Source organism: Poecilia reticulata, linkage group LG14 (assembly GCF_000633615.1).
Source record: "Poecilia reticulata strain Guanapo linkage group LG14, Guppy_female_1.0+MT, whole genome shotgun sequence".
Taxonomy (NCBI): domain Eukaryota; kingdom Metazoa; phylum Chordata; class Actinopteri; order Cyprinodontiformes; family Poeciliidae; genus Poecilia; species Poecilia reticulata.
In genome coordinates this window covers 6203876-6218072 of record NC_024344.1, presented here as the reverse complement: position 1 = coordinate 6218072, position 14197 = coordinate 6203876, and the positions used below count along the sequence as shown (strand labels likewise).

General features: G+C 38.6%; 1 protein-coding gene across 1 annotated transcript in view; it reads right to left on the bottom strand.

Annotated features, from left to right (window-relative positions):
• tiam1a (TIAM Rac1 associated GEF 1a) overlaps window positions 1-14197 on the bottom strand; it is a 61647-nt gene that overhangs the window by 9550 nt on the left and 37900 nt on the right. Inside the window, exons 16-18 of the mRNA XM_008427225.2 lie at window positions 11763-11975; window positions 10158-10291; window positions 269-493 (exon numbers count right to left, since the gene is read on the bottom strand). Coding sequence (XP_008425447.1) covers window positions 269-493; window positions 10158-10291; window positions 11763-11975 — 572 coding nt within the window. The remainder of the gene's footprint in view (window positions 1-268; window positions 494-10157; window positions 10292-11762; window positions 11976-14197) is intronic.

The following is a 14197-nucleotide window of genomic DNA, read 5'->3' as shown; positions in this document are numbered from 1 at the left end:
GGGGGGCGGTTTAGATTTTTTTGGCTCTAGTGGCCTTTATTTGACAGTTAATTGACAGGAAAGTGTGTAATGAGAGAAGGGGGAAGACATGCAGCAAAGGTCGCCAAGGCTGGGAATTGAACCTGCGACAGCTGCGTCGAGGACTAAGGCCTCCATATGTGGGTTGTGCTTAACCCCTGCGCCACCACAGCACACCCATAACCGACACATTTGAAATACTCGACAGGTTTAGAAAGTCTACTTAAAATTAAATTTAAACTGAACTCACCTTGACATACGTCTTCTCCGTCTCCACCAATTCACTGATGACCTTGCGCAGTTTGTCTGCATGGGAAAGCTGTCTCTGGGCAGCAGTACCGGCAGCAGGTGCCAAAGCTGACACGGGGCTCGGTGACAGGGACGACGAAGACGATGATGAGGAGGACGACATTGGGCACTCCAGAGGATTCATGTCATGGAGACTGCGGCAGAAAGCAGTGACTTGCACTGTGCTCTGTGATGGGAAATGAGGAAACCAGACATTCCATTAGACAAATGTCAGAATTGCCTCACCTCATTTGTAAAACTGGATTATGAACAACTAAAACGTCTTTGGAAGGTTTTTGTGAACATTCACATTATTTTTACAACGATACACTTCAGTTTAATTTATTAGAATTTGATGTGATAGATGAGGTATAATTGTGTGGTATGACACCTCCTTGCTTCGGAGTACTTTTGTGTTCAGCTCCTCTGACTCAATACTTTGTAGAACCACTTGTGTGCGATTGCAGCGGCATCCCTTGTGGTTTATGTCTCGACCATATATGCATATATGGAAACAATTTTTCTTTGCAAAATCACTTAAGCTCAGTCAGATTAGATGGAGAGGTTCTGTGAACATAAAATTTAAAGTCCTACCATAGATTCCCAATTGGCTTTTGCTCTGGACTTTGGTTGGGTCATTCTGTTTTGATAAACCTTTCCAACTTACAACAACTAAGCAACTGTGCAGCTGTTCATCCTTGTTGATTTTTGAACGAAGTACTACTATGAACTAATGAATCACATAAAACCTCAAACTACTTTCAAGTTTCTGATTAGATCATGACAAATGTGCAAAAGTTCAAGCTGCACAAACACTTTAGCAAGAAACTCAAAGGACACATACAATGTGGTTACCAAGCGCCACACTTCCAATCCTAGAAACATTCCCTACATGAGCAGACATGTCAGATTTAAGCAGTATCGTCTCCACTATTAAAAATATTATTATAGTTGACAGTCATTCCGGCACAAAGTCTTGCATTTCTTTAACAAGCAAAGATGCGACCTGAGGAATGTTTGAAGTGTGTCTGAAAGATGTTCTGACCACAGATGTTTCTTCCCCAGGCTTGATTCAAGTAAACATTAAGGCAAGAGCTACTTAATGGCTGCATGCTTTTGTTTTCCTTTGTTTTCCGTTAACCTCACTACATCGCTCGATGGCTATTGGAAGGACTTTATCCTACAGAGACAAATTAAGGACATATTTCCACATTTTAATTACTAGACTCCGACAGTAAGCCTCTCTGAGTAAACTTTCAATTAAACTTTACTGACCAGATTCACTTTAAATCAGGAATATCCTACTCCAATCCTCCAGACCTACTCCCCTGCAACATTTAGCACCCGCTCCAACTCAGCTGAATCAAATGAGTGAATGAATGAATTACCCCTACGGGACCAAGTTTGACAAAGATCTGGTAACAAGCCATTCATTTGATTCAGGTGTGTTGGAGAAAAACAAAAGTAACCTTCTTCCCATCACGTTATACGGGTCAAAACTTGATTCTGATAGACTTAACATTTGAGGCAAAGCCATTAAAAAAAGTCAAGTTTATTTATTTTTATCCCATATATATGCATATTGGTATATTTTAAGTACATAATAAAGAGAAGTTTTTCACATTTGTACAGTTACTGTCTTTCCAAAATAAAAATAAAGACATGTAAAAGAAACCATGTGAAGTTGCACAGACGCAGAGGTTATCCAATTGATGCCCCCACTTAGTTTGTTATAATCAACGCTTCTAATCTGCAAATATATACCATAAAAAATACCTCTATTTTGTGTGACATCATACATTTCTGTTGTTTTTTGATGAACACCCTTCTTGGGTTTTTTTGACTGACTTAATTGGAGACAGCTGAGACAGGTTCCGTCTTGACAGATAACACGGCTTGTCTCCTGTAAGGCTGCAGCAGTGACAGCACAATTTTCCATCGTGGTATTCAAAGCAGCTTTGCAACATGATGCTGTGAATCTTTTTTTCACGGAGTCACGATGGATGGCCATCTTTAAGGGAGCAAAGGCACTGAAGACCATTTCAATTGAGATAATCTCAAATAGAAATGTGTTAATCAATAAACATTACGGCTACAAATTTTATGCCAGGACAATCAACAGCAATATAACTGATAATTTATTATGTTACACCCTTATAATGTTAAATTTTTTAAGTGTTAGAAACGCAACATTTGGATCTGTGGAATGAGCAAAAATAATAATAAAAAAAACACTGAATATGGTGCAATTTTTTCATGTATGCTTCTAACCAAACACTCCTGTGACTTATAAACAAGATCTCATAAATTTGGGTAAATTGGTGACAAATAACCGATTGAGAGACAGATGAATGAATGAAAAAAGCAGCATGATGCTCTACAGACGTACCACTGTTATTTTGCATTCTGCAACCTGAATTAAAATATACATAACAAAATAAACATGAATATCTGTTCATAATAGTGAGAAAAGTGAAATGTTGTTTTCGACCTTGCTAAAGCATCAACAGAACGATAATCCCACACTACGAGTAACATCTAAATCATTTAGATGACAAGATAGATTGTTTCTCCCAAACCCCTAAAGCTGCTGGGAAAGGCGAGCATGCTGGATGTATGGATTTGGATGGCAGGCTCCAGAGGGAACATACCCTGAGGATAATCTCATCAGTATGGATACAGCACCATTACATAATCACTGACCTATGTGAGCTCAACTCCACATCACAAGGCATCAGACACACAACCTCTCATGCACTGCAATGCTCACCACCTGGAACGCATCATAGATGGAGTCGGTCGAGGGTTTAGTTTTTCTGCTCCTCCTGAAAGCCGACATCCTGGCAGGTCAAAAAGGTTTCAGGTGTTCCTTTCATTCCTGCTCTGTAATTTCCGAGTCGAAAAAAAAAAAAAACATTCAATCCCCTGCAATTGGTCAGTTCCAGAAAACTCATCCGAAAAACATCCAACTGCTGTGAATTCCCGTTTTTTTTATTTTAAAACTACTACTACTACAAAGCCAGCTGATGGCAGAAGTTTAAAAGGCTGGTTTTTCAACAGTCTGCTGTGCAGTTGCTGCTGCAGCTGAACAAATAGGTCATTACACAGACTGCAATGAACAACAGCGCTCTCATGTCATCTTATCCTACAGCGTCCATCCAATCACTGTCTAAATCCCGACTGACTCCGCAGGCTCAACTGTCATCCCTCTGTTTCTACTCTTCCTCTCCATTCCCATCTGTCCGCGCCGCTTCTCTTACTCTTCTGTCCAGGTGACTCAGAACAGCAGAACCAGCGGTGCAGATTGCAATGTCAAAAAAAAAAAAAAGGAGCAAACATCACATCCTCTTGAAGAATAACTGGGGGGAGGATTGTGGGAGGAGAGCTAGGAGGTGAGATGTGGTTAGGAGTGAAAGACAGACATCAGCTTTCTGCATCACTGATAGAGAGAGTGGGAAATATCAGTGCACCCTTAAACTTCAACTCTTTGTGGTAAAGCTTAAGTCTGTCACTGTGAGAAAAATCACATTATTTAGCATACAAACACCAAACCAGTTAAGCAAGAATCCGGCTTGTGCCATCAAGTGATATTTTGGAATATTAAGAAGCTTTTAAGGGATATTTTTTCAACTTCTAAAGTGAGATTGTACAAAATAATTTTCAGTCGTTCACTTTCTTGTGCTAGACTGATGTCAGACTATATGAAATCCTCAGCTAATCAGATGGATACCCCTGTTCCGATCACGGTTTAGCTGATTTTAACATTTTAAAACCATTTAAACTGAAAGTGTTCATAAACATGTGATATTTGAAGAAAATAACAATTGGCTGCTTTTTCTCAGCCAAACAACTATCACTCTAAAATTACATTGGCAGCACTGATGTATTGACATCACAGCTTGCAAAGGGTTTGTATTTTTTTGTAGCACTGTCTTTTGATCACTGGTTTTGCAAACTCACTGAGAAAATTCTGTCTTTCTTCTACTAGAGGTAAGGCAATTATTAATAACAGCATCCACAGTCTGACTTAAAAAATCAGAAGAATCCTCTTAGATCGGTTTAACATCCGACTTAGATTGCACTTTTAAATAACACTTCCTTTTCCTTACCGATAACTTCCAAGAAAAATGACCTGGATTAAGTCAAACAGCTTTTCAGATTAGTTAACAGGAAAAAAGAACCTGTGTCGTATAAGACAGACATATTTTGCCCTAACCCTGCCATAAAAACATGTTGATGTTTGTGCATTTGAAGGGTAGGTATCTAAATCAAATTGTCCTTTAGAAGTCTAAAGAATGGTATAATCATCTGTAAGGGTTACTCAAGAGCACTTCTTCTCAAAGAAGTTAGTTTTAAGCTGCTTATGCCCTTTAGAGAATCACAGAGCTATCCACATGCTTCAAAACCTTTGAAACTAAAATATATTTGAAAAAAAAGACAGAAAGCCAAGCAAGAAGTCGATGAAGTACAACGAAAATTACCTTTTTACGACAAATCCAACAAAAGTAGAGCCGAATACCAAAGACACCATTACTCAATGTACGGCATCCTTGTCTTTCCCCACATTCAGAACAGAGAGGAAGGGATGTGCAACACAAAGGGGTGGAGCAAGTCAGCAAATACCAGTTCCTACACCCGTCAGCTGAAACTGCAAACGCACGTTTATCATCCTGTGAGGAATCACATTCACACTTCAGTGACCGAATTCGAGGCTTCACTCTTAATTACACACACTTGTTTTTCCCCATTTGACATGAAGAACTCGATGTACGTTTGAGAGCAGATTTTTGACTACTTGTCTTTTCCTGCCACTGTGGTAACAAGCCTGTGCTTGTCGTCGTCAGAGAAAACACAGGAGGAGTGAGGGAAAAGCAGAGCGGGATGAGTCCTGAGTTCTGTTTCATGTGCAATTAAAAAAAAAAAAAAAAAAAAAGCAAATCCATAAATCCCTACAAGAAAAAAAAGCAAGGAGAGAAAGAATGTAGTAAGTTCATCTTAAAGTATAGTAACATAATGACACACATTCTCACAAACCTATGAATGTGAATTTTAGTGTTGTTGTTTTGCAAGGTGCACACTTCCTCCTGATACTTTATTCATATGGGAGTAGTGAAACAAAACTACTTTCTGTATTACTAACTAGGAAATACTAACTTATATTTTTGTCCCAATTTTCCAAGAAAATGTCTTGGGTATCATGCAAATTAAATCTATCAGTTGTTTGAAATTACTGAAAAAATATATTCATGTGATTAATGTTTATATTGTAAACATCCACTTGCAGGCTTGATTAATGATCTCATTGCGCCCTCCACTGGGAAAAAATGGGAGTACAGCAACATTTCAGCCTGGTTCTATGAAGCTGGTTAAAAAAATACATAAACAGTGTGAATTTTCAAGTGCATCTTCAAGTTAAAATTAATAGATTAATTAAAGACACAGTTCTGTATTTAGTTGAAGCTCTTACTTCTAATAATTTTCTTTTTCTCATCTAGAAAAAAAATAATCTAAAGGCAATTAAAAACCTCAATACATACAACAAACCTGTACATAAGAAATTCATATTTTACCTGTGTCACTAAAGTTATTGAAATGTAATTGGATGTTATATAATATTAAACAGTAAACAAAACTTAATATGTTCTCATACTTTTTGATTAACAACATGAAACAAAACAAACCCTGATGAAAAGTTTCCCCTAAACACTGAATATTACATTTTCCATTTCATGTGCCCCTGGTTATAATTGTAAATTATAACTGGGAGACAGCAGTGAGGCTGACTGCAGCGTGGAGACCCCCGAACAATCACAGACATCTTTATTATCACTGTGATTCTTAAGCAATCAGCTTTTTTTCCCCAGTAGTTGGTTTATCATACAGGGAAGGTAGCTGTGTGCTTTGTCTAAAATAATGAAAATTTCCATTTCCTCCGGCTAAGCATACACTCATTTATCTCTACTAAATGATGTGAAACACCGGAGAGTGAAGTAATTAGAGTGTGGGGATAATTAAAATTGTCCCACTTTCACCGTTTTTTTTTTTTTTTCTTCCCTTCAGTCGTCTGCCACTGTGTGACCGTAGGCACCGGGTGAAATGAGGTAAGACACAATCCTCAGCACTTCCCAGCTTCTCCAAAGAGACAGCGAAACAAAGGAGTAATCACCATGAGGGGGAAATAAAGGACAAAACAAATAAAATGATAAAAATCTATTGTTTTAGTTGTCTGCTGGATATCTGTGTTGCAAATTTGGATCGTCCTTGTTAACAAAAGCATCCAAGTGCTGAGGGTAAGGTCAAGGCTTACAGCCGGCTGGACGGCTTAAAGGGAGCAAGTTCTGTCTGAACGCCAGCAGCAGCCTCACATTGTTTATGATAATGAACAGCAGGGGGTTAGTGGGGAGCAGAAACCAAGAAGAGGAGACAACTGGAAGGACATACAAGAAACAAAGGGCATTCAAAACAAAGGAAAACAAACACTGAGGACTGGCTGATCAGAGGAAGGAAGAAAAAAAAATGATGCTGTCATGTCTGAAATGGGACACGGTCACATTGTTTTCAATTATGGGAACAAAACATGACAGTAAATCAAATGGCTGCATGCAGAGGAAATAGAAGACAAAACCGAGGGTCTAAAAAAGGCAACAGATGGAAACGAGGACATGAATCAGACAGCATATGCGAGACTGAAGCAGGAGGTGAGAGACGGGAAGGTGAGACGGAGATCACAGACTGCCAGGGCTTTGTAATAGGACTGTAATACTTCTTCTGGCACGCTGATTGGAGAGGAACTGGTTTTCTTCTCTAAATATCAAACTATTTTTTTTTCTTTGTGGGATGTCTAATTTAAGACAGAAAACACTGTGGAGGTTTTAGAAGCACCTTATATCTCAACATTAAACAATCCTTTGCTTTCATCGACAGTGTGTTTCCCTTCCTGTTTTTATCTCCGGCTCCATGTAGAGCACGATTTCTAGCAAAGCTTCTTTTTTACATTTTCTCACATTACAACCATAATGGTATATTTTCTCTGGATTTTATCTGACAAACTAACAGTAACTTGGAGCACATGAATGTAAAATGTTTAACAAGCATGTGGAAGAATGATGTTCTGGTCAAATAAAAAAAAACAACATGGTAAAAGTCCTCGAATGGCAGAAATTCACTTCAATATACCATCTGCCTAGTGAAACACAGGGGTAGCAGCGTCATGCAGTGAGGATACTTTTCTTTACCAGCAAATGTCTAAAAAGTGAGGCAATCACTGGTTGTCAATACTGATGAGTCAGAGTTCGGTAGATTCACCTTTTTCTGTAAACAACGTTGCAAATCCAGCAGTGTATGTCCGTTTCCACATATCTAGAGAATGACTTTTTCCAGTTTGTCTTTGCAAAATAGCAAAAGTTCAGTCAGATTAAATTGAACCTGAGACAAGAATTGAAAACTTCAGAAACTGGTTATATTCCAAACCCTAAAAGGTGAAGAATCACTTTTAACACAGAAAAAAAAGACACATGACTATGTAATAAGAAAGCCATTTGTTTTTAGGGTAGGATTAAGTGGTGCGAAACTTTAAAGTTTCGATCAAGAACTTGGCACAAGCACCATGCAAAACGCTGCAGCAAAAATGGGAAGTGTAAAAACCAAAGGTGCACATTTTTAATCAGGAAGTGTTCTCAGCTGTGGAGTTTCACAGCTTTTTCTCACATCAAGTGCACCAAATGAAATATAACCCAACCCACTCTCCCAAGCGTCTTCTATCATTCAGTGCTTTGCTTTCAATCTAAAATGGTAAACCAGAGTCACAGAACCATTTCTGTCCAACATAGTCAGGCTTGGAATGAGGCTGGCGCCGCTGTCCTCACTTGACTGAATCTCACCGACACACGTCCAGGAAAGGACCTCGGCACCATTTCTGCTGCCCCTTTCCTCAAACATAAAGATTCAACATCAAATAGAAACAAAGAAAAAATGTTTCCGGTGGTTTCAGAATATCAGGCTTGGCTGTGGTAAAGGAAGTGACAACCGTATCCAAGGGAGACTGGCTGGCACACAGTCTCTTCCAGACATCACATCACCGACGTTAATCGGACCAGACACACTGTTAATTAGAAAGTGATGCTGCTGCCTCACTCTTTCCTTCACCTGTCTCTGTCCGTGTAGCACACACACACACACACCAAAATCATACTGCATGAACATCTGCTCATTTATTGACTGACAGGTTCACACACAAGAAAACCATAAAATATTTTTGCAGAACTTTTGCAAATAAAACCAAACAAGAAATGCAGTGAAGCCATTAACTAGGATCAGATTAAAAAATATTATGATGGGTCAGCAGAGACATTTGTTTCATTCATTCAGAGTCAGAGTTTTTCTTGGTGCATCCTTCCATAATTATATTTCTAGTAATTATGGCTCATCTTATTTATCACCATGTCTGCTGCCAGAACCCATTTTTATTTGACCGTTTGGTGTGGTGGTTTTTGTTTTCTTTTTTTTTTTTGGAGATGTTAAATATTGTTCCAATTATTTGTGTCCGAAGCTGTGGCAAACAAACATTACATGATGGGGAGAAAAAAAAAAAAGAAAAACTTAGGACAGCTAGTAAATAACACAATGAAATGCAAAGAACTAACATAACAGCTTCCAGATGTACAATATTCATTTCTTAACTTCTATTTTTATGTTTCAGTTCGTGCATTTCTTAGCAGTCAGCCGGGACGCGGCTCATGTAGAGATGAATAAATGTTTGGCAGTCAGAGATGAACACTTTTAACACTGTCAGGGCGATCTGACTTTATAACTTACTTACCATCAACAGCTCAAAGAAGCAAAACTGAATCTTAACTTCTAGACAGTTTTGTGGCCTCATATACATTCAGGCATCGACTTTACTCTGCAAATTCCCTGACAATAATTTCCTCGTCGCATCCACACACCTCTATTATATGGTGCATTAGTGTGAAATGGTGTGCAAAGTATCCCTTCCTACTGCAACAATTGCCCCATTATGTGACAAATGGAGCATACCCATCATCTGATTCGGACCTGATCAAATAAGGTGTGCTGTATCCTCTGATAGGTAAATCATTGCAATCTAAGGTAAACTGCAACTAACTTCTACCATAGATGGTGACCAATTTTAATAACATTTTAATTTATCAAGGAGGTTGTGGTTTTTTAAAAGTTTTTTGCAGATTGCTTAAAGCTTAAACTTTAAATATACATGTAGAGGTTTCTAAATATGCCCCGTTGGCATATTTAGAGAAAGGTTTGTGTTGAAAATGAGAAAATACAGTGCAGACACTGGGTGCTTTGAGTAAACAATTTGAACAGCGGAAGTTATGTCAGAATATTGGAGTCATAATAACTGAGAAAAATAAAAGAAAGGATCAAGGATTTGGAAATATTGGCATCCCGTTGTATATTTTGATGCTAAGTGCTGTGCTACTTTTCTCAATCTCACACATACACACAGTGTAATGTTGCCCTTCTCCTGAAATGACCTTTTTAAGACTGTCATTAAATTACATCAAGTCATTTTATTGCTGGATTTAGCTTATTAAATCATTTTACCAATCAATAAAGCCAGCAAACGAAAGCAAATCTTCTCAAACTACAGTCCATTTAACAGCTTATTGATTTTGTTCATTTTGCACAAATATGAGAATGCAATACTTTAAAAGGGATAAATAAATAAATAAATAAATAAATAAATAAAGTTAATCTGAGACTTTAACAGCAAAGCTAAAAGGTCTTAAAATGCAATTTTGTGCATTACTTAATGTCCATGATCTTATTCATGCATTTGACTGCACTTAGCGTCTTTAAATGCCTTTTCCTACCTTCTGTCCAGCTGCCATTAATGTTCTGTCATTGTGATGATCTCTGGGGCTCTGCAGGGTTAATAGAGGTCCATCTTCCATGCTCTCATCGGGGCTCTCCACAGTCAAACCTGACGCCTCGTCCAGGATGTTCTCTGCAAAGACAACAAAGACAGTTTCAAATGCAAAATGCATATTTGTTTGGCTTTTGTGTATTTTGTGTCAAAATACATAATGTACAAAATACACAAATTCTGACCCAATAAATAAATTTTTTGTCTCTCTTTTTTTTTTAGAAAACACAATATTATCAAGCACCACAACAACTCCCTTTGTACAACCAACACAAAAAAGTGAATATTTAAGTTGGAGGAAAACTAAACACACATGATACATATTGTTCTCACAAATGCAAATCTGAAAAGTGTTCCAAGTTCCAGTTGTTTTTGTGTCTTTGTTTTACTCAACTTTTATTTTAATAAACAAGTTTCTCCTAAACTGCACTTCTTATGGTTTTCTTTCAACAATAGCATTTTTTTCTTGCCACTGTTCATAATTTGAGATCAGCGCATTTAATATCTGTTATGTGAAGAGATGGCATGCATAACAAACAGCAATGATTTGATGTGTTTCCCATTGGAAGTAAACACATTTTTTGGATGTTCAAAGCTTGGGATAATGTTTTATTCCATAAGTTTGCTTTAAGCCTCACCACAATTGTATCTCAGACATGTCTGCTTTGATCAATTACCTTCAAATGTTGTTCGCTCAATAATGTTCTTGACAAAAAATGGTTCCTAATTAGCTTATTTCTGAATGCATTTGATTGCATAAGGCTTTATTAGGTGTAGTAGAGAAAAAAAGTTGAATGTAAAATGTTTTCTGATTTCATATGTCACTTGCTTTCCATTTCATAATTGTACACTACTTTCTGTTGGTAAAGTACCTTTAAAATAATGCTAGGATATTTGTAATTACGTATAATGTAATAAAATAAAAAAAGTTCAAGGTGGACAAAAACTTTTACAAGGCATTATGATTTAATATTAAGTTATAAATCCTTTAGTGTGGGTTTTATATTGAACTTCTAATAAAACCCTCCCTAAGAGAACCTACTGATGCAGCTTTATAGTCAGATTAGATATTCAGTCCATGTTCAGGACAAATCTCTCATTTAAAGTCTCCTTTATGTTGAAGACTTCATGTTCAACCTCCTCTTCAAGCACAGCATCATCAGTGACCTCCGTCTGGCTTCAAGAGTGTTTTACTCTCCATCTGACCCTCAACATATGGCACATTCTCCGTGGTGACAGCGCCACACTGCTGAAGGAATTATATTAATATTCATACAGCTCTGAGCCCCTGTATAAACAATGCCAGCTTGTCAGCTTGTGCATTACAAGCCCCCTATTTCCAGTGAATACAAATGATGCCCTTGCACAAATAAAAAGAGCAGGTCAGGGGAAGGCTGCCGGCTGCCTACAGGTTAGGTATCAGACAGCATCCGTGCATAATTAGGAGACCCTGCAGATAGTGGTGCTCTTTCCTTTTCTGTATACACAAAGTTAGCGTGCTTTGACGGAGTGCATAGTTGTGTTCTTTTCGAATGAAAAGATGAAGTCTAACCTTGACTCTGAGAAAAGATGTCTGTGGTTGGGTCTTGCTCTCCGTCGGCGCGATGAGGAGGACTGAAGCACAGCACCTTAGAGTCCAGCTGGGGCAGAGTGCTGACAATCAGGGTAAGCGTGCGATTCCCAAAAGCTGCCCTCAAATCATCCAGCTGGAGGGCGGAGGCAGGTTTACCATTGAGGCACTGAATCTCATCACCTGCTTTCAAACCTAATGGATGAGTAAAAAGAAAAGACAAAAACCATTCAAGTTATTCTAGAAAGTAGTAAGCTTATCAAACAAGTTTTAATGTTGGCGTTTTTGGTGAAAACAAAAAACAATTTAGTCTTATCTGTGAGATCATGACCAATAAGGGACGGACTTTGTGTGTTAATATGTGCAAATAAGCCCCACAAACAAAATGCGTGTACCATACTTCCTAACAGCAGCTCTGAGACTAAACAGACATGTTGGGACTCTAATGTTCTCCAATGCATTAAAAATGCATCCTCCCATGCTCGCTTCCTTCCTTTCTTGCTTGCGGCAAGTCCTGATGTAACAAGACTGGATGGATTTAGAAGGGAGTGTGCAAAGCCTGTCTATTCCTGTCGTCTTATGTTATCATATACATTGTCTAAGAGACTGTGCACATGAAAGGGAACCCAAAGACTTCACTGGAACACATCTCCAGTTTGATGCTTTCCCCCCCTCTGACCACCTGTGCCCAGCACTGTTAATAGAGAATTAGCGCTTAAACAGTTTCACCAATCAACCTGATTAGTTGTGACAGCTGCTCTGGGATCTAATAGCAACCTAACTTGCCCCTTAATGCTGAATTCAGTTACACAAATGGATTTTTATTCTGTTAACAGAAACGCATGCACTCATGGCAACTAGTGCAAAACCTCCTGACACTTTAATTCCTGTAGAGAATATGGAATTACAGAGCTGCCACCCAGGCATGTGACAGTATACAGTACAAACATGAAAAGCATGTTGTTAGAGCCTTGACATTTTTGGGTAATAACATGATACAGCCCTGTTTTTCTTTTGCCTGGGCAGCATTTTTACACTTCCATGAGAAAATGGTAGAAATTCTGTCAAATCCACAATTAAATGGCGGAGGAAAGCAAACACACACAGAGCTATAGATGGAGACAAGAGATGCACATTTAGCCATAAGTCATGACCTAGTTATCTGGGATCTGAACTGCCAGTTAAAGCAGTTATTACTGGAGAGGGAGCGATAACGCTTCTGGCTCTACACTGCTGAGAGTGTGTGTGTTTTGCCTGTGTATTGTAGTTTTAGGGTCTTGCAAAAGTAACAGCAAACTTCAGTGTTTTCCTGTGACTTTATGTGATGGATTGACACAAAGTAGTGCTTAATTGTGATTGGGGAGGAAAAAAGCAATCACACTTGCAAGTGTTTTGTTGTAAATTTCCAGCTATACACATCTGGGGACTCAAGCTTAGATGTAGAGCAAACATTGATTTTAAAGTCTTGACACAGATTGTCATTGTGCCAGCTGAAAAGCTATGGACTATTGTGTCTGTTAAAATCCCAATTAAAATGTATTGAGGTTTGTGGCTATAATGTGACCAAATCCCCCCAAAAATAAACACAAAATAAAAAAATCAAGATCAAGAAGTATGAATACTTTTGCACCACATTGTTTACATGTATGCTTATATGACAGTAGTGGCAACAATAGCTACATTGACAGGAAAAATACCTTTGGTTTCCTTGCAATGTAAGCAGTGTAACATTGCACTAAGATCCACTAACTAAGCTCACTGATTGACACAATCTTTTTCCCTCCCAGCAGAGGTGGAGAGTCAGTACAGCTGCGTCCTCTAGCTGCATGCAGCCTTGCTAACATAGCAGCTTTTTGATTGCTAATACACTGGAGGCCACAATCTCACACTCGAGTAACCTTGGTTCGACCTCGGGGGCATGGTACTGGAGCATGTTATTTTCTATACATTAGTGCTGTATCCACGAAACGGCTGCATGTCTCTCAAACCCATTAGGTCTCTCTGCCTCGCTTAAAAGATAGGGCACCTGTGAGTGGGGGACAGAGGAGGTGATCTTGAAATCCACCTTCCCAAGGTAGACAAACAAAATAGAGCCTTGAATCTTATTATCTTAAGTATCTTAAGTTTAGGCACATCCCGCCTTAAGGAAAAAAGTATAAATCATCAGACAAACACAGAATGTAGGGCACATGAGTCATGTCTTTTTAGACTTTCTGACGAGCGCACAGAAGCTCTTCTTTTATTAATCTTCTGTTTCATCACGGCTGAAATACGTCTACAGACTCACTGAAGCTGTTCAAGACTCTTGAGCATTTTTTCTCTTCCATCCATCCATCCATCCATCCATCCATCCATCCATCCATCCATCCATCCATCCATCCATCCATCCATCCATCCATCCATCCATCCATCCATCC